Source organism: Phascolarctos cinereus, unplaced genomic scaffold (genome assembly GCF_003287225.1).
Source record: "Phascolarctos cinereus isolate Bilbo 61053 unplaced genomic scaffold, phaCin_HiC Scaffold_1;HRSCAF=81, whole genome shotgun sequence".
In the NCBI taxonomy this organism is placed as follows: domain Eukaryota; kingdom Metazoa; phylum Chordata; class Mammalia; order Diprotodontia; family Phascolarctidae; genus Phascolarctos; species Phascolarctos cinereus.
In genome coordinates this window covers 101,512,553-101,533,165 of record NW_027555514.1, presented here as the reverse complement: position 1 = coordinate 101,533,165, position 20,613 = coordinate 101,512,553, and the positions used below count along the sequence as shown (strand labels likewise).

General features: G+C 38.4%; 1 protein-coding gene across 1 annotated transcript in view; it reads left to right on the top strand.

Moving 5' to 3' along the window:
• Positions 1 to 3,637: 3,637 nt before the first annotated feature.
• LOC110216253 (maltase-glucoamylase) overlaps positions 3,638 to 20,613 on the top strand; it is a 154,067-nt gene continuing 137,091 nt past the window's right edge. Inside the window, 6 exon segments of the mRNA XM_020998063.2 lie at positions 3,638 to 3,718; positions 7,748 to 7,857; positions 14,219 to 14,336; positions 16,548 to 16,657; positions 17,646 to 17,797; positions 19,519 to 19,690. Coding sequence (XP_020853722.2) covers positions 7,804 to 7,857; positions 14,219 to 14,336; positions 16,548 to 16,657; positions 17,646 to 17,797; positions 19,519 to 19,690 — 606 coding nt within the window. The 5' untranslated portion in view covers positions 3,638 to 3,718; positions 7,748 to 7,803.

The following is a 20,613-nucleotide window of genomic DNA, read 5'->3' as shown; positions in this document are numbered from 1 at the left end:
AAGCTTGTGGGGCACTCCTACTGAGAGGGCACGATCTGGAGGAGGAGCCAGCAAAGGAGGCAGGGAAGGACTGGTTGTCTGGAATGAATTCACTGACGCAAGCATTCTTTAAGCCAAGGTGGCAAAGTTTATTGTTACGCTGAAAAGCGGGCAAGGATCCTGCAACCTTAGAGAGGCACAGTTAAAGTGTATATAGGATAAAATACAATAAAACATGTGCCAAAAATGCTAACTAGGGGATTCAGTGTGGGATTAGGGAGTGGTTAAGGAGTGGTCAGTTCTTAAAAGAACATGCACTTCTTGTACCTACTGGGCAGGCGGTTTACCCAGAGTTCACTGGGAAAAGCCCACAACGGGGGCCACATGGAGGTGTGGTTTTAGGCCTGCTACATCACTAATCAACCAGAGTTCAGGGTAACTGAAAGTTGTCCAGTCTGCCACCAATCAATGTCATATGTCTTAAGTCTAGAATACAGTTAATGAGGAGCCCAGGATGGAGATAATGAGGTAGGGCGGTAGGAGATAGTCCAGTGGGTAAGAATGTCTTTATGACCCAGTGCAAAGCCAGTTTAAACTAATAAATCCTTCAGGTGCTGTTTGGAACTGCACCAGGGAGAGAGATAAGGGTCTTGCTGGGGCCCACTCATGAGTAATTGCTAGGCACAGGGACCTTGGGCTGGGGAGAAACTGTCAGGGACAGTGTTTCTGAGGCTAGGGAGAAATTGGAGTCCAAGTACGAGCACCCAAACATAAGCACCCAAGCATCAAACCTTATAGACACTTGGAGATGCAAGACCAGAGTCTGTAAGAGAAATCAGTGCTTGAGGCTGGAGATACAGTGAAATCAATAAACGTCATTGTGTGTTTAGGTCTCAGTTTCTCTAGAGGCCTGGAGAGCAAGAAGAACTCTGACTTTGTGTCAACTCTTTACTTTTGAGGCTTTTTCTCATTGCTTCTGAGTTGTTCCTGTTAGAGGAGACTGTGATTGCTGGAGGTTTGATTGTTGAGAAAGTGGGATATTGTTGTACTTTCATCTTACTCAAAATATTTCCCCATATTTCCTGACTTGTTAGAGTTTTTTTTTTCTCAACTGATACAGTGAAAAAGATTGCTGCAGAAATGCTCAATGACATGTACTAATTTGTATGGGGAAAAAAAAAGATATGCTTAGATGAGAAGCAAAAAGTGGTCTAACAGAGCTAAGCCTGGAGCTGGCAGATAAGAAACCTGGTTGTTAAACTTTTTTTTTTTTTTTTTTTTTTTTGGTGAGGCAGTTGAGGTTAAGTGACTTGCCAGGGTCACACAACTAGTAAGTGTCAAGTATCTGAGGGCAGATTTGAACTCCTCCTTACTCCAAGGCGGGAGCTCTATGCACTGTGTCACCTAGCTGCCCCTGGTTGTTAAACTTCTTATTAAGTTTCTGTTGTGAATTTGGGGAGATCAGAAGTTCAAAGCTCATTTGATCAGTTTCTCTGTGACTAAGTGGGGCACATACTTCCTGACCTTTCAGTTTTGTTGTGAGGATGGAATGAGATTATGGAAGTGAAAGCTGCTATTAAAATAGTAAGGTTAAGCCAAGTCATAATGAGTTTTCATATTCTAAGTGTTTCCTTTTTAAAAGATAGCAAATATTACCTTAAAAGTATAGTTATCTTTTAACTGCAATAGCCAAAGGATACATTTTTAGCTAATATTTGACAAAGACATGGAAACATTGTCCGGGAGTATGCTTTCTTGAGAATACTCTTTTTTTTTTTTCATTTTTAAAGAACTAGGAACAAAAGAAGAAAATCAAGAACGGGGAAGCATTGACTAAATGTGCTAGCAACTTGGGCAGACCTTAGGCAGGAGAGAACTGTCTTTGAGTGGCTTGAGGTCAATGTGTCTTGGACACTATGGCAGGCTGATGGGTAGTGACTTCAGGTCTCTTTGTTGTTGTCATTCAGATATGTCTAACTCATTGTCACCCCATTTGAGGTTTTCTTGGCAAAGATATTGGAGTGGTTTGTCATTTCCACTAAGGAAACTGAAGCAAACAGGGTTAAGTGACTTGCCCAGGGTCACACAGCTAGTAAGTGTCTGAGACTGGATTTGAACTCAGGGGTCCCTGACTTCAAGCCTGGTGCTCTGTCCACTGAGCCACTTAGCTGTCTAGAGTCTCTTTAGGGAAGAACAAAGGATAGTCTTCAGAGTTATGGTCAATGAAAAGGGTTCCTTGTGAGAATGATCCTCATTTTCAGGCTGTGTTGATTAGTAAGTGACAGTAGGTGTCACAATAGATAGAACTTTGGGCCTAGAGTCAGGAAGACCTTAATTCAAATCTGGCTTCAGACACTTATTAGCTGTGAGACCCTGGGCAAGTCATTTAACCCTGTTTGTTTCAGTTTTCTCATATGTGAAATGAGATGGTGAAGGAAATGGCCTGATTAGGGGTCACAAAATCGAGCACAACCAAAATGACTGAACAAAAAAAAAAAGACTGAACAACAAAAAAGAGTATGGATGGGTGTGACTTCCTGGACAGCCAATGTGTGTATATGTGTGTGTATGTGTGTGTGTGTGTGTGTGTGTGTGTGTGTGTTTGTGTGTGTGTGTGAGTGGTAAGGGGCAAGAAGGAAGAATAAATACTTGTTTTAGTATAACATAGCTAGACACATAGCATAATCTTGGGTGCCACTGCGAGATGTGATAGGTTGTTAGTTTTGGCCACAACCTCAGCCTTTTTCAGTTTGGAATATTTTTGTCATGTCCTTATTTGATCATTTACTATATTTTTGTTTTCCATTTCTGGGTTGCTACTCAGTGCTTATAACTCAGGGCAAGGTGGCAGGAACCAATCTCCAGGGAGTCAATTGTCTTCTCCCAGGGAAAAACTTTTCTCCAGCCACTGACATTCCCTTTAAGCCCATTTGGCTGCTTCACAAATGTGGGCCATAGATCAATGTAAGAATGTGGGCAGATAATAGTACAATTCTTCCTGACTATTGAAGAAAATGATTCAAAGCCCTGGTCTTTGGGGGTCATCCTTTTATGCAAAGGACAATATATTTACATAACCAAGGCCTCCCTTGATCTTTTCTAAGTGCCTTAATCTTGGCTGGAAAAATATCATAAATGAGAATTTAGAATTTTGAAACAATGAGGACCATGAAGTTGATGGTTCTTGTGTTCCGAATACTTCTGATATCTTTTCTCTGTCATTTAGATCTTATTCTAATTGCCAGATCTTTGGGGGGCTTTTTCTCATTACTTCTAGGCTAAGCCCTTGGTAGAAATACTTCAGTATGAGAATGTGTACTTTGATCGCTGTAGTTAAAACATAACTGTATATTTTAGGTAATGTCTATTGTCTTTTAAAAGAGAAACACTTAAAACATAGAACAAATAAGTAGTGATTAGATTTTTATTGACTATCTCCCACATGTAATAGGGATGCGCTGAATCTCAGAATTGGAAAAGGCCTCCCAAGTCACTTAATCTATCCCATATCTTACGCAAGAACACTTTCTACCGTATGCCTGACAAAAGATTCTTTAGCCTCCATCTGTTACATATCCTTATAGCATCAAAAACTCTAATCTCTTTCTCCTTCCTATTTAGATGGCAAAGAAAACTTTCAGCAAATTGGAGATAATCCTTAGTGTTCTGCTTCTGGGACTTTTCATCATCTCTGTTGTCCTGATCGTGCTTTTATCTACGAATAGTTCGGGTGCAAAAGGTAACAAGACAAAGAATTATGGTGTTCTTGCACTGTGGTCACCTGTCATGGCCCAATGTTTTCTAGAGGGGAGGTGTCTTTCCTATATTCTCTAGGGTAGTGATCCCCAGACTGTGCTCCACAGAATCTTGGTCTTCCATGAAATATGAATGCAAGACAGGTGTGAAAATATCATTGCTAAGAAATATTTTCTCTTCTAATTTACTAAATACAAAACTATGTGTCAAAAACATTTTATGTGGCATTTTGGAGATATGAAAAAAGGCTTAATTTCATTTTTCTAGCACTAAAAGTTTTCTTCCTCCCTATTATCCATTGGGTATTTAGTGTTCCCAGACTTTCCCCATACATCGTTTTGAATGGTAGCATATTACATGCCTCAAAGTGTCCCATGGCTAAATTAGTTTGTGAAGTGCTGCTATTAATATTGTATAGATTTTGACATTGCAGACTCAGGGGTTCCATATCACATTTCTTTTCTATCCTTCACTTAAAATGGCATTTTGGCTTGTTGATTGTTTGTTAAATTTCATTGAATAGCATTAATGACAATAGTAATTAATACTTTTCATAGGAAAGATAAGATAAATGATCATGTAAATAATAAATATATTTAACCAAAATTTACACTTACAAAATAGGAGTCCCTTAATTATCTAAATATTTTGTGTTTTGGATATATGTATATGTGAGAAAAATGATTTTACTCATTTACCATCAATAGTGGTCTGCATTACTTTTCTAATACTGGGGTTGATTATGCTAAGTTATTCACATTCTCTCAGACTGTGCCCTTATGACGAGTGGCATGTATTTGTGAAATAGTTGAATGGGACAAAGGGGATAGTTGGTGGCTAGGAAGGGATTTCCCCAGAATACAACAATGGGCAGAAGATAAAATTCAAAATCAGATACATTTAGTGGATACCTGCTGTATGCAGAGCACTGATCTAGGTAGTGTCAGAGATGTAAGGGTTAGACAAAATTATCTGCCCTCAAAGAGCTGAAAATATAGGTTGGGGAATGGGGTGTGGTTTGTATGTGCTAGGTGCTTCAAGAGTGACAGTAAGGAACAACACTTATACAACATTATGGTGTTATAGTAAGAGTTATATTAATACAGTGTTGCATAAATGCATTTTGGGGTGGTATGGGATCTTGGCCTGTGATGTCGTTGATTGTAGTTCCCTACAATGCCTCCCAGTGAGGCATCTCCCTTCACCAGTCTAGATAGCACTGGTTCTGTATCTCATATACTTAGAGTTTCCTGGGATCCTGAGATGTTAAGCCAGTGTGCAGCAGAGCTGGGACTTGAATCCAGGTGTTCCTGACTCCAGGCATCAGCTGGCTCTCTGTCCACTATGCCACATTATAGGCTTTAAAACAAAGTGCTATGTGAACTAAATGACCTCTAAGGTCTTTCCCACGTACTAAGATTCTATAAATTTAAAAACAGCAATTGAAGGACCTATATAGAAGCCAGCACAATTGAGGAGAAAACCTTTATAATTGTGGCTGAAATCAATTTTTTAAAAAGCCAATCACTTTTGAGTTGGGAAAAGTTCAAAATCAAGTTTAGAAATCTCACTGTTTTTATTAATATTATTCTGTATACAGTTATTGTCTTTAGCTAATAAAGAGTTGAAAATTTTAATTTCTTTTTTTTAACTTAACAAAATTGTTTTACAACTCATTTAGTTTGTTTTCTTGTTTTGGGCAGCTAGGTGGGGCAGTGAATAGGGTGCCTGGAATCAGGATAACTTCCTGAATTCAAATCTGGCCTCAGACACTTACTATCTGTGTGACCCTGGACAGGTCACTTAACCCTACTTGCCTCAGTTTCTTCATCTGTAAAATGAGCTGGAGAAGGACATGGCAAACCACTCCAACATCTTTGCCAAGAAAACTCCAAATGTAGTCACAAAGAGTCAGATGTGTCTGAAAAATGACTAAACAACAATTTGTTTTTAACTTCTAAGCCACACTTTTTCCTTTACCTGGTTTAATACTGTCTCTCTATCATCAGATTGACAAACCCATTTTCAGAGCATGTGGACCTTATCATTTATATATTTATGCAATCATTATGGAGGGGCCAGAGTGGAGTTATCATTTATATTGTTAAAATTAAGGTAATATATCTACCTCTGTGACTTTAGGCAAAACAACAACCTTTCTGGGCCTCAGTTTCCTTTTATGTGAAATAAGGAACTAGATAAGATGTCCTCTAAGGTCTTTCCAGTTCCAAATTTATGGTACCGTGTATTGAGCATTCCTTGAGAACAGAATCATTTAGGCAGTGAAGGGCAGGAGAAGTAATGAGAATAATCTCACTTAGTTCTTATTTTCAAGAAGCTCTCAATTTAATAGGGGAGACAAATTACTTGCTCCTGGTGTGATGGGGTATACAAGGAGGGGGATGACACCTAAGGGTGCCCACTCATAAGTGGAGACAGAGACAGACAGACACACACACAGAAGATGTTACCTGAAAATGAAAATTTGTGGAAAGTGGCATAGTGAATGAAGTGTTGGTCTTCTAGTCAGGAATACTTGAGATCATGTCCTGCCTCAGACATTTACTACCTGTGTGACCCTGGGTACATAAGAATTGCCGAAGAAGTGGCAACCTGCATTGGTAGAGAGAATTTCCTCATTCTAAGTATTCTATATTAATAAAATCAGTCAGTCAGGCACCATGCTGGGTATACAAATAAGAAAAGAGGAAGACAGGCCTTGCCCTCAAGCAGCTTACAGTCTCTTTTGAGAGGACAACACACAAAGGGAAGCTGAAAAGCAGAGAGGGAGACACTCCAGTTAGAGATTCAGAATGAGATGGAACACCAAGGCTGATGGGCTCTTTCAGAATGATGAAGTTTTCCTCGCTTTTTCTTTTTGAAATATTAAATAAATATATTGTTAGAGTGACGTGTAAACTTCGTGTAAAAATGTAAGTAAAAATGTTCACCAGATTCCCAGAGAAGAAACACTTTTTGGATCTTTTCAAACACAATTCATGTTCCCCTTGTTTAGATTCGATTTGTCAGTGTTTTTAGAATAGTTTTCCCAATAATGAGCTTCTTGGGGGTGTGGTGGAAAAGTCAGAGAAATTCCAAAGTAGGGCAGCTAGGAGAGAAATGAGGTGTTCTGAGATGATCCCCCCCTTTAATGGAGGTTTTGGAGTCCAGAGCTACAACCTCCAGAAGGATAGAGTTGGAGTACCAAGGTGGAGTACCAAAGCTGGTAGAATTGTGCAGGATGAGAATGTTGTTGCCAACAAAGCACAAGTCTGGTCCCCTTCTAGCTAATGCTGGGACTTTGAGCAAGTCACTTAAAGGGTCCCTCAGCTTCAATTTCCTCCTCTATAGCCTTTAAACTTCCTTTGAGCTCTAAATCTGTGATCCTAGAACCTCACATTTTATTTAGCACTCTAAGGTTTAGAACATACTTAGCCCTATGACTAAGGTAGTGATGCTTTTAATATTCACATTTCATAGTTGAGGAAGCTGAGGTTTAGAGATATTAAGCTGATACATGCTAGATCTGGAATTGGAACCCAGGACCTGATTGGGCAGTTAGATGGTGCAGTGAATAGAGTGCCCAGACTGAAGTTAGGAAGTCTCATCAAATCTGGCCTCAGACACTTACCAGCAGTGTGACCCTGGGCAAGTCACTTCATCCTGTTTGCCTCAGCTTTCTCATTTTGTAAACTGAGCTGGAGAAAGGAATGGCAAAACCACTTCAGTATTTTTGCCAAGAAGACCCCAAATGGGGTCATGAAGAATCAGACAAAACTGAAAACAACAACATTCCTGATTCCACTACACAAGGCTGAGTCTAAGATATTTTAAATTTATGGAATGTGTAAGTACTGAGAACCACAGAGTAAAAGTAAAAATCATCGACAGAATTAATCCACTGAAAAAATGGTTAAGTACTAAGAACAGAGTGGAACTGAAAGTGTTTTGACATATATTTCATGTTTTCTTTCTTTTGGCATTTGTCATGTACAATCTTACAAATCTTAAGATTCAGAAGCTAACAGTACTTCAAGTCCTGAGACAACTTTAGCTCCAGTATGCCATATGGTAAACCTGCCGGAAAGGATCAACTGCATCCCTGATCAAACACCAACACAGGTCTGTTTTAATATATGATTTCATCCTTTAGACTATTCAGACTATTTGTTTTTTAGACTTATTTCTTGCAAACAGGATGGTAGAGGTGGAAGGGACCTTAGAGATCATCTCATTTTACTGATTCTAAAGTTAAGAGGTGGGGAGGCATTAGAGTTCTTCTTAAGTTTTCAGAGAGTTTTGTCAGCATACTGGTTGTTGGTCTTGTGGCTTAATTTTCTGTCTTTGGTTCCAGGATAATTAAGTTGGTTAGATGAGTGGGAAGGAGTGTGCCCTGATTCACGAGGCTGACCAGCAACTAAAGTCAGGCTGAGTTTGGGCAGGTGAAACATGAATTCCACAGTAACACTGTCACAATGCTTTTTTCTGAGTAAGCCTACCATCTGAGTGAGAAGAGTCAATTTCAAACTTTGTCATAAATTATTATCTGCAGATATTATTATATGCAAATAACTCCTAAATTTACATATCCAGTGTCCATTTCTTTCCTAAGCTCAACTAATTGCCAATTGGGCATCTCACCTGCATGTCCCATAGGCATCTCGAACTCAAGACATCTAAAATGGAACTCATTATCTCTCCCTCTAAACCTATTCTTCTTCCTAATGTCTCTATTTTTGTCAGACACCATGATCCTCATAGTAAACCAGGTTTACAGCCTTGGAGGTTTCCTCAACTCTTCTTTCTTCCTCATTTCCCCTCATTCCCCCTGCCCAGTCTCCATAGCCAAACAGTTGCCAAATTGGCTTGATTCAACCTCACAGCCTTTTCCCCTTCATATCACTACCACTGTAGTTCTAGTACTCATTATGTCTTGTCTATACTATCATAATAGCTTCCTAATTGGTTTCCTGTCTTTCAGCCTCTCCCTTCTCCAGTCTGTTTTCCACATTGTCACCAAATTGATATTCCTAAAGCGCAGGTTCAACTGTTACTCCCCTGCTCAAGAAGAAGCTTCAGTGACTCCCAATCATCTCTAAGATAAAATACAGACCTTTTTTTTTTTTTTTGGTGAGGCAATTGGGGTTAAGTGACTTGCCCGGGGTCACACAACTAGTAAGTGTCATGTGTCTGACACTGGATTTGAACTCAGGTCCTCCTGACTCCAAGGCTCTATCTGCTGCACAATCTAGTTGCCTCCAGACTCTTCTTTAAGGCAGCTAGGTGATGCAATGGCCAACGTGCTGGCCCTGGAATAAGGAAGACCTGAGTTTAAATTTATCTTCAGACATTTGCTAGCTGTGTGATCCTGGCCAAGTCATTTAGCTTGTTTTCGTCAGTTTCCTTAACTGTAAAATGGGGATTATAATAGCACCAACCTCAAGGTTGTTGTGAGGATCAAATGAAATAATATTTGTAAAGCACTTAGCCCGGTGCCAGTCACATAGTAGTCACTTAATGAATGCTTGTAAAGGAGACCAATCAGGAGGCTGTTGTGATAGTCTAGATGAGATCTCGTAAGAGCCTGAAGTAAGGTGGGGGCAGTGTGAATAGAGAAGAGAAGACGGAGGGGAGAGATGATGTGGTACTAGGAACAAGATTTGCTGGGATATCTAGGGGTGAGGAAGAATGAAGACTCTGTAGCAATACCCAGGTTGTAAACTGGGTGACTAAGAAGGATAATACTGTCCTCGATAGAAACAAGGAGATTTGGAAGAAGAGGGAAGAGAAAGAGTTAAGTATTTCTAGAGCATCTCCTCTCTGCCAGACCCTGTGTGTAAGCGCTTTACAAGTATGAATTCATTTGATCTTCCCAACGTCCCTGCGAGGTCGCTGTTATTCAGTTGATCAGTGTCCAGCTTTTTGTGACCCCGTGGACCAACTTCCATGGGGTTTTCTTGGCAAAGATATTGGAGTAGTTTGCCATTCCCTTCTCCAGGGGATCTGATGGAATCTTTTTGTTAGGCTAGCAGAGATTAAGTGACTTGCCCAGGGTCACACAGCTAGGAAGTGTCTGAAGCTGGATTTGAGCTCAGGTTTTCCTGACTCCAGGACCAGCACCATATCCACTGAGTCACTTAAATGAGTTTGGGAACAACAATAAATCCCATTTTAATCAGACTAAATTTGAGATTCCATTTGAGCCTCTATCCAGGTTGAAATATCTACTAGGTGGTAAGGGATTACAGCTTGAGAGATAGACTAGGGTTGGATTGAGAGATCTAGGAATCACTTCTCTGCGTAGAGATGATACTGAAGTTCTTGGGAGCTGATAAGGTTAGCAAGTAAATAAGTCTAGTTGAGAGAGAAGGCCCTGGACTGAGTATTGGAGTGCACCCTCTTTTAGGGGCTGTGACATGGATGATGATGATCCAGCAAAGCAGACTGAGAAGGAACAGTCAGACAGAGGAGAGCTAAGAGAGAAAATTGTTACAAAAACCCAGAGAGGAGAGAACATTTGGGAGGAGAGGTGATTAATAGGGTCAGAGGCTATAGAGAATTTAAGAAGGGTGAGGATCAAGAAAAGACCATTAGATTTGGGAAGGAAAAGAGCATTGGAGACCGCGAAGAACAGTTATGTAAAATGAGTCAATTTGGTAGTGTGTTTGTTGATGGTAGTAATGATAATAGTAGTAATAAGTCTTATAGGCAAAGAAGGGTGCTTGCCAATGTTTATAACAAGGTTGTGAAAACTCCTAAACTTCCTTAAAAAGTTAAGAGGATACCCTTTGACCCAGGAAATACTCTTTGACCCAGCAACTCACCATTGGACCCAAAGGAAGTTATATAAAAACAAATTTTCTCTCTATACCAAAATAATCATAGCTGGAAACTTTATGGTAGCAAACAAGTGGAGATAAAGTAGATGCCCATCAGTTGGGTCATGGCTGCAAAATCTGTGGTATATAGATGTAATATAATGTTATAGTGAAGTAAGAAATATTGAATATGAGGCATTCAGAAAAACATGGGAAATTTAAAAAATGAACTTATGCAGTGAAATAAGTAGAATCCAAATGATGATAACAATGAAAATGAAAAGACTACTAAAAAGCAGGTGAAGTTTGGGTGGTTGAAAAGCCAAGAATGATTAACAAATAATAAAGCATGTCTCTCTCTTCTAAGCAGAGAGATTGGGGAATATTGGAGCATAATGTTGTATACATTATCAGATAACAGTTAATTCCTATGGCACAATTTGTTGCTTAATTTTAATTCTTTGTTACAAAGGAGGATTTAATGAATTGGGGCAGGGTGGAGTTTTTTGTTTTTTGTTTTTTTCACCAGAAATTACTGATGTGAAGACAAAAGCCATCAGTTCAATGTATTTCAAAAGAAATTGTCTCTTCTGTCACCGCTTTCTCTTTAGGAAGTCTAAGACTCCACCCCCAACCAATTTTAACATTAAAACTTGCTGAACTTCAGATATCAATCTAATTACTTGAATAACACTTCCTTTTTCTTTTTTGTTTTATTGCTATCATATGGGGACAATAAAGTAATATTCTGTTAATACTTGATCATCTTTATTATTCTTTAAATGAACTTTGCTTTTTTTAATCGTCTTAGCTACAAATTAATTAGTACATAGCATTGACATTCATGCACACATACCATTGGTGTTTTCCTTAATCGGAGTGTGAAAGTCTGGATGCATAATTTATTATTACCTTTGATATGAACATCACCATTAGAGGACTTTAATTATGATCAGAGAATATAAGGAAAGTCAAGATTCCAGCCACACACAAAAGTACAGTGTGGGAGACTGGAGTTTGGAAGAGGAGGCTAGGAATTGCATTGAAGGATGCAGAATAGGTGGTTGGGTAGCCCAACAGTAAAACCTTTGTATTTCTCCTGATGTTAGGACAGAGCTGGGTGAATAGGCAGGTTAGAACTGGCAGTTAGGTGCTTTTCTGTAAAGGAAGGCAGAATGCTGTAAGTTGGGGTGCTTGAAGGTGAAATCTGGATTATAGGAGTGGTCCTTCCAACACACAAAATCGTGAATCTAAGAGTTTGCAAGAAACCACAGAAGTTTCCCATTTGAAACATGAATTCCTTTTATACCATGGAGGGGTAAGGATTTAGATCTGGAAAAGATGATCTTAGAGATCATCTGGTCCAACTTCCTCATTTTATCCTTGGTCATCTAGTTTCTTTGAAGACCTCTAGTGATGGGGAGCTCACCACTTCCTAAGGCATTGTATTTGATTTTTGTACAGCTTGAACTTAATGTAAGAATCACTTATTAGTGCTGCTTGCCATTTCTTTGTATTTCAAGTGGTTAGTGCAGTGTCTAGCACATATAGTAAGTGCTTGATGAAAGTTTTTTGACTGACTGATTAGAGAACAATGTGTTAGGTGCTGATGGAGACGAAAATTTATATAATACATAGTGCTTTTCGTTGCAGTTTACTCTTTGGTGGATATAACACACCTACGATGTTAGCCCTAGTAGAGTCTGTGTTCCATTCAATAGCCTCTGTTTATCACATCTATTAGAGGATTAGTGCTACAGGGACCTGGAGAGATGAAGATTTTCATAGGTATATATTAAATATGTTATTGTACATATTACTGCACTTAGTTATGGTATTAATGAGTGTTCACTACCCAACTCAACTCAGCAGAGGCAACATACAATTTCTTAGACCCTCCTCTCCCATGTGATACATATAGACATCATCCCAATGTGGCCCGTGACTTCCCTTCAATTTGACTTCCTCTGCAAAGCCCACTGATTGCAGATCTTGTCATAATATGACCGGGGGTTGAGTGGGGAGAGGAATTCACATATGTCCACTGAACCTTTTGAGGTACTATGTTATATATAGCCCCCCTTCTCTTGGGATTCTAATTTCCTTTTACTTAATAGCAATAGCTATAGTTCTTTTTGTCTTTTTGGTAACTTTAAAAACATTCTTTTCTTTCTATTCCTTTCTTAAGTCTATCTAAGTTCCTAGATAATCAGTAATTAGATTTTAATTTTTTGCTTCATTACCTACAAGCAAAGGTTGACTCTCCCAGGTTTCCTTAAGCCACCAGGTGCACTATTAACTTTAAATTCTCATGACTGAGTTAGTTCTTGCCCAGGCCTGACTAGTCCTTATGACAGCCCTTTACCACTATAACACATTGGCCATGCAATACAGAACCATGACAGAAAATAAAACATGGTGAATATGTGTAATGAAAGTACTTATAATTATGTGAGTCAAGTCTTAGCAAGTTTTTCCTTATCCTGAGCTGAAATCTGTTTACCCATAATATTCACTAGTTAATATTAGTTCTGCCTTAATTTAAAAGAGTTCAGTTTATAGGACAACCCCCTAGCTTTTCATAAGCACTATGCTTACTATATGTATAGCAGCCACTAGAAAGGAAGCTGTTCTCCCAGGTATGACTGGCTGATGACTTAGAGAATTTTGCACAAACAATTCAGTACTTCTTTTGGTAGACAAGTATAATTTTTTATTAAAACAACAGTTTAATTAAATAAAAATTATTTATTCAACTTCAATGAAAATTCTTATTGAAGCAAGATTAAAAAATATTTCACTTAGGCTTAGATTGATGTTTTCTCTCATCTCAAATGTATGAAATATGTTCTTAAATTAATATGAGGTTTAATTTCTATTTTACCTGTTTATTGGGACTATTAATACCTCTACTCATCTCTTCTAATACTGCTTTGGAATTTAAATGTGGCTTAATCTTTCCAAAATGTCTCAGTACTTGCACTTTTTCATCTTCTACATCTAGAAGAGAAAGATCGGACAAGAAATTTCACTGTGCCTCTTTCCTTATTTTCTATATAAACTTGAATCTAATAGTCGAACATATACTCACTGTTCTTTGAAATATATATATATATAATACTATAGTAAAGAATCCTTTAGCTGTTATGTGTGTATATGTCTATGTGTCTATATGCATATGTGCATGAAAACACATATATACACATATGCATGTATGTATACATTAATTTCTAAGTAGACTTTACCCCCTCTTTCCTTTTGAACCTTTAAAGATATTTTGAATTGATAGAACACTTCTCAAGTACGATCTCTTAGCCCAGTTCTGGGTTGCTCCGATATAGTATCTGTCATAGCATATGGTCAAAGAAATCCATTTATTTTAATGTCAGCCTGAGCCAGATATCATTAGCAATATAATTCTTTTCCTAGGAAAAAAACAGGTCAGAGAATCATGTGAGGCAAAGGGAAATGTAAAATGATGGATGATATGACATTTTGTGTTATTTGTTTCATTACTCCTGTGAATTGGTGACCATATTTCTTAAGAATGCTCATAATTATAATTCATCCAAGACTCTCTATGAAAGGTACCTACGATAGGAGATGAGTAATATTAGGAGGCCGCTGTTGACACCATTAGTCTGACAAAATTCTTCTTGTTCCAGGCCACATGTGACCAGCGTGGTTGCTGCTGGAGCCCTGAGGGACCAGTAAATATGACCTGGTGCTACTTCTCAAAGCAGTATGGCTATCGGATAGAAGGTGGTGCAATCACCGGAGCAGGTAAGTAAGCCAGTTCCCAGCACAGGAGAGAAGTATATGTAATAACCCAGGGGTTAGACTCAAAAACCACCCAATAGATAGAACTGCAAGCGTGTGGTGTGTCTCCCTGCATTGTCATATTCACCATGTAAGGTAGATAGAACTTCTCATGGATAAGGTTCAGGATGCAGAAGGGCAATAATATTGGAGGCATAATTTCAACTTTAAAGAAAAACCTAACTTATAAGTCAGGCAAGGGCTTTTGTGAACTATGAAGCATTAAACAAATGCAAGGTCATTTCTTTATTATCGATAATGGCAAAGACTAAGCAGAACCACCCGACTCCTAAAGCAAGGCAGGATGGAAGAGACAGAAGAAAGAACATAAATGGATCCTGACCTCTGGAAATACTTAGTGTAATTCCTGTTCTCAAGGAGTTCCTAGTCTTGAAATCAACTTACAATCTAGTTGGGGTGATAAGACCAACATACACGAAAGACTTTGGATCATAGATATGGAAGGGACATTAGAAAGTAGTCTAATCCCTCCCCCCCATCATTTTACAGTTGAGGAAACTGAGGTCCAGAGATGTGAAGTAATTTTCCTAAGATTCCATAAGCAGAAGGTGAAAGAGTCCAAATTAGAATTGGAGTCCTTCATTTCCAAATCTAGTTCATTTTCCACTATAGCAAACTGCCTCCCATACACATCCTAGCAACAAAGCATACAAGCAGAGGAAAGGGAGGAAAATTCAAAGTGAATTCATAAATGCTGAGAGAATATGCATTAAAGGAAATCAGTGAGGGTAAAGTGACTTCCCAGTGCATTTAATGCACTTTCTGCAAATGGCTTTTCCCAGTGTCTGCTCTCCAAGTTTGCCATCTATCTTCTCTCTTTCTCTGTCACTTGTTGTAGTTACTTACATGCTATGTCCCCCATTAGAATGTGAGGTCTTGGAGGCCAGGAATGGTGGTTTTGCCTTTCTTTGTATCCCTAGCACATAATATGATAAACACTTGTTGACCGATTGACTTTGCATGATATGGATTGGAAAATGACTGAATGGATATTATCATATGGAAGTTATTAGAGTAGACTTCTGTGAGAAATGATGAATGCAAGGAATTTGGGAAAACATAGGGAGGCTCACATGAAGTATGAGTGAAAATATTCAGAACCAGAGCAGTAATTATAGTAGTATAAATAGAACTAACACTAAAAGGTAGTTGTACTCAGATTAATTGTATGAACCAGTCTTGGTACTAGAGAAGGAAGAAAACAAGTGTTGTTTAAATACTTACTATGTGCTTGGTATTATACAAATATTGTCTCACTTGATCTTTACAACCATTTTGGGAGGCAAGCGCTATTATCATTCCCATTTTAAAAATGGAAAATCTGAGCTAGGTAGAGTTGACTTGCCTAACACACAGCTAGTAAATGTCTGTGGTTGGATTTGAACTCAGGTCTTCCTGACCCTGTGCCCAGCACTCTAACCACTGTACAATCTCACTGCCTCTAACTCTGGATAATGAAGCACATCTCTTTCTCCTCTTCTCTTTAGAGAGGAGAGTGTGTGTGTGTGTGTGTGTGTGTGTGTGTGTGTGTGTGTGTGTGGTGGTAGTAACTATAGGTGCATAGTGTCACATGTCCTTTCATATATGGTGGCTTTGTTGGATGGTGCTGCTTAAATGTTTTTCCTTGTTACAAGGGAGAGTCCAGTGGGGGCTCCATACATTGACTGGGAGATAATAGTGGAACAAACAAAAGTCATCAATAAAACATACAATTTTTTTTGCCTTGCTTATAATAGCAGGCTTTAATTAATTGTTTATTGGACTGAATTTAATTGAGTAAGAGGAACACTTTCCACAGGAAGTCTTTATTCATGTTTTTAAGGAGAGGAGCATGGGTTGGGTACAGAAGATTCAGTACCATTTGCCCCCACAAGTTATGACTTAGTAGTAGTATGCATATATGACAGTGTTTGTCCATCTCTTTCCCACTTCTTTTGAAAAGCAGAAAGCTTTTCTTTTTCTCTCTCTCTCCTTCCTTCCTTCCTTCCTTCCTTCCTTCCTTCCTTCCTTCCTTCCTTCCTTCCTTCCTTCCTTCCTTCCTTCCTTCCTTCCTTTCTTTCTTATTGTTCCCCCTTCACATTTTGGGTGTTTGTGGGTAATGCTAATGAGGTCTGTCCAGGGCATGACAACTCTTTCTGTTTTCTTCCCCATCAGGGTTCACAGCCCAATTGAGCAGACTGCCTACCCGCTCAATGTTTGGAAGTGATATTGCCAATGTCATCCTTGAAGCAGAATACCAGACATCCAATCGTTTCCACTTCAAGGTTTTTGATTTTTTTGTTCATCTAATTGAAAGTGAAGATGTCCTTGGGAAACTTAGGGATTAGTAGTAGCAATAAGATCAAAAGATCTTAGGGCTGGATGAGACCTTTGAAATCATCTAATCCTAGCCTTCAATTTAGAAATAAGAGAACTGAGGCCCACAGAGATTAAATGACTTGTCCTAGCTCACACAGCTATTGAGAAGTAGAGGAGGAACTATGACTCACAATCTAGCTATCATGATATTATTATTCTATAAATTACAGACAAGATAATGGGAATTTGTTTAAATTAACAGTGTCAGCAAACATGTGCCAAGTGAAGTGTTATAGGGAGAAAACCATTGAGAAGTTGAGAGTTTTAAAAGTGTGAATTGGTACTTTTCACATAGTCGGTCTGTATCTATGATTTTATTAGGATAGAGAACATCCAGTGGGGAAAATGTCTCTACCAATGAAGCTCAACAGTTCTTATGCAAATGATAATTTTAAAATTACTTAGCTTCATTGTGCTAAATTCAGAACTTGAACCCAGGTTTTCCTTACTGAACCTGGCTCTCCAACCACTGTTCATGCTGCCTCTTATATACTATTGATACATGTTGAATTCATTGAATTTCATTGAAAAGCTGTCTCTATAGAATCATAGTGTTGATTTGTAAATGAGAAATGATTTTCATTTTCATGAGAGATATTTACTTTAAAAAACCAAAAATGGTTACAGAATTTTAAAAGGCCATCTAGTTCAAATTGTGTCTGAAAGGCATATCATCTAAATCTAACATATCTTTCCTTGAAGACCTCTGGTGAAGTTCTCCTGAGACAGCCCATTCCATTTTTATGACTTTAAATATTAGGATGTTTGTATCTGAAATAAGCTTACATTTGCCTCTTTCTAAAAAGTCAAAAACAAAAAGCCCTCCGCCTAAAGTTGTTGGATTTTCTGAATGTATTTCATTTTAGTTTTCTGTTTGTTCCTTCCTTTGGACAGATCAGTGACCCCAGTGATCCCAGATATGAAGTCCCTCATGAACACGTCCAGCCATTTACTGGAAATGCAGCTGATAATTTGAACTATAGTGTGGACATTGAAAAAGAGCCATTTAGCATCAAAGTTATCCGGAAAAACAACAACCGTGTTTTGTAAGTTCTGTAAGCTTATGTGATGACTGAGACATGGGAGAGTATGAGTAGAGGACTCTAAAAACTTGAGAATGACCTGATTAATTTTTAGCTTAGGAATATGCACTGTAGCATCTTTGTGTCAGGGTTCCTGAATATTGGGTTTTTAGTTTTTGTCCCTCTTCTCTTTTCCCTTTTTTCTTCCCCACCACTCTCTCATTTAGTTACTGGGTAGGGCCTGAACCTTTGTTTTGATCAGAAAACAGAGATACAGACACTGATTTTGGGATTGAGAAGACAGTGTCTGATTATTCTTTGGTTAATATATATATATATATATCTTATAAATATGTATTTATTTATTATAGATTTATTTGGTTATTATTTTGGTTATCATTATTATAGTTATTCTTTGCCCTTTAGGAATCTGAGTGTGAGATGGGTTATATTACCATATCTCAGAGATGATTTGTTAATTGGAGGATAGGATGCATTCTCAAGAGAGGGAGCTAGGCTGGTATAACATATCTCCCTTACACTGATTTACATGTCACTCACCAACATTGACTTTGTGCCTTATATATTGCAAAACACTACATTGGGGTCTTGAGACAGAGACAGAAGAAGAAAGAGATAGACCCTGCACTGTGGACCTTCCTGGTTATAATTTGTATTTTCAGAAAGCTCTGGATAGAAAGAAAGGGAAATAGGTCCCATCCTTTCAGAAAGAACTTCCTGATTAGCTGGGATTTGAAAGAAGGGGAAAATATGGATTTTTGTAGGGCAAAGAGGATTAGCACATTTTAGGCAAAGAAAAAAGCAAGGGCATGAAGGTGGGAATGGGGAGGGAGAAATGGGTAAAGAGATTGGCTTTTCAAGAATAGAGGAGCTAAGTGGAGAGTAATGAGAGATTTCAATATGCTCCCTTCAGACCTAGACACATGTATAAAAATAATTAAAGATCTGAATAGAATATTAGAAAAATTATGTATGCTAGACCTATGGAGATTACTAAATGGGAATTGTGAGGAGTATACACATTTTCATCCTGGTATGGCACTTCTGTGAAAATTGCCCTTGCAGAAAGGCAGAAATATTAAGTGCATTTCTTACTGATCCCAAGCAATAAAATTATAATCAATAAAATAAATTTTAAGAAAAGATTCAAATGTAAGTGGAAACCAAGTATTGTATTCCTAAAGAATGGATGATCAGAGAGGAATGAGAAATATGGTTGGTGAGATAGTGACTGGAGAATGAGGAAGAGAATTATTGGAGAGAACTTGAAGGCTAGGGTAAGAAATAAGAATTTTAAATGGTAGGGAATGGGGAGCCACTGTGTCTTCTTAATCAGGGGCTAACCAGTCTGAATGATGTTTAGGGAAAAAAATGTTAATTCTTGTTTGGAGTGAGCAGAGACAGGAAGCAATTTTCGGGGATGAAACAGCTATACATTTAGAATATGATAATGATTGAATGGGACTGAAGGACCATGGGTAGATGGAGAAGAACAATGTCCATGTCCTGGGAATTAATTGCCTAGAGGAGCAATAAGTTAGCTTGGCAAAGAGGACAAAATAGGGACTCTTTAGTCACTGAGATATATATAAAAGTTTCCTCATGCAGCAATGGCCTTTGCCCCTTATCTCTCTATATCACCCTCAGATCTATTAGGCAGTTAATAACTGTTTGTTATTTGGTCCAGTATAATCTCTTTTTCTCTCTTCTTCATTTGCGTCCAGATTTGACACTGGTATTGGGCCCCTCCAGTTTGCTCAGCAATACCTACAGCTCTCCATCCAGCTACCTAGTGATAATGTATATGGCCTAGGGGAGCACGTGCACCAGCAGTACCGCCATGATATGAACTGGAAGACCTGGCCCATCTTTTCTCGGGACAATACTCCTAATGATGTAAGACTTCAGAAAATCTTCCTCTTTGTCCAGAATTCGTCTTGTCTAACTTATAAGTGAATAAGGCTCCTTTCTAGCATATCTTGGACGAGTTGTTAGCCCCACCCCACCAAACCCCCAAATCAGCCTTTAGCGTTTACCTTGTTTTTCCTTTGCCTTTATCAATTTTGAGTGAAATGGGATTAACATATTTGGAATGTTGGACTATTCAAAATGTGGCAGTTACATATATTGTATTACTTATAATATATAAGATTACCACTCACTCATTCTGTCAGTTAAAAGGCTACTAGCCCAAACATTGGTTGCAAAAATATATTTCCTCTGAGATGTAAGGATGGAAGATAGTAAAAATATAGCAGAACTTATACAGACTAGTCCCTAGAATGTCTAGATTTATAAGAATAATAACTAACATTTATATAATACTTAAGGTTTACAAAGCACTTTAGAAATATATTATCTTCGTAACAACCCCGGGAGGGAGGTGATATTATTATCCCCATTTTACAAATGAGGAAACTGAGACACCAAGAGATTAAAGGACTTGCCCAGGGTCACATAATTAGTAAATAAATGAGGGACATAAACTTGTCCTGTGACTACAATGCATTCCCTTATGAACACTGGCTTTGTCTATTTCTCTCTGCTCCTCTTAATTTCTAAGACTAGTGGTATATAAACAGGGAGTTCATTAGTTAATCTTGTGTTTGACCTCACCAGGAACTGAAGACAATGTTTAGTTCGAAAAACAGCGAGGAAACCCACCCCTATGAGCCAAAGGCTATCTCCCACATGCCCTGTATTGTTTGGCATGGTGAAAGAATCCTTCAGTGTGTGTGTGTGTGTGTGTGTGTGTGTGTGTGTGTGTGTGTTTTGAGGTCTTAGATTTGGTATAATCAACCATGAGAACTGGAACCTGT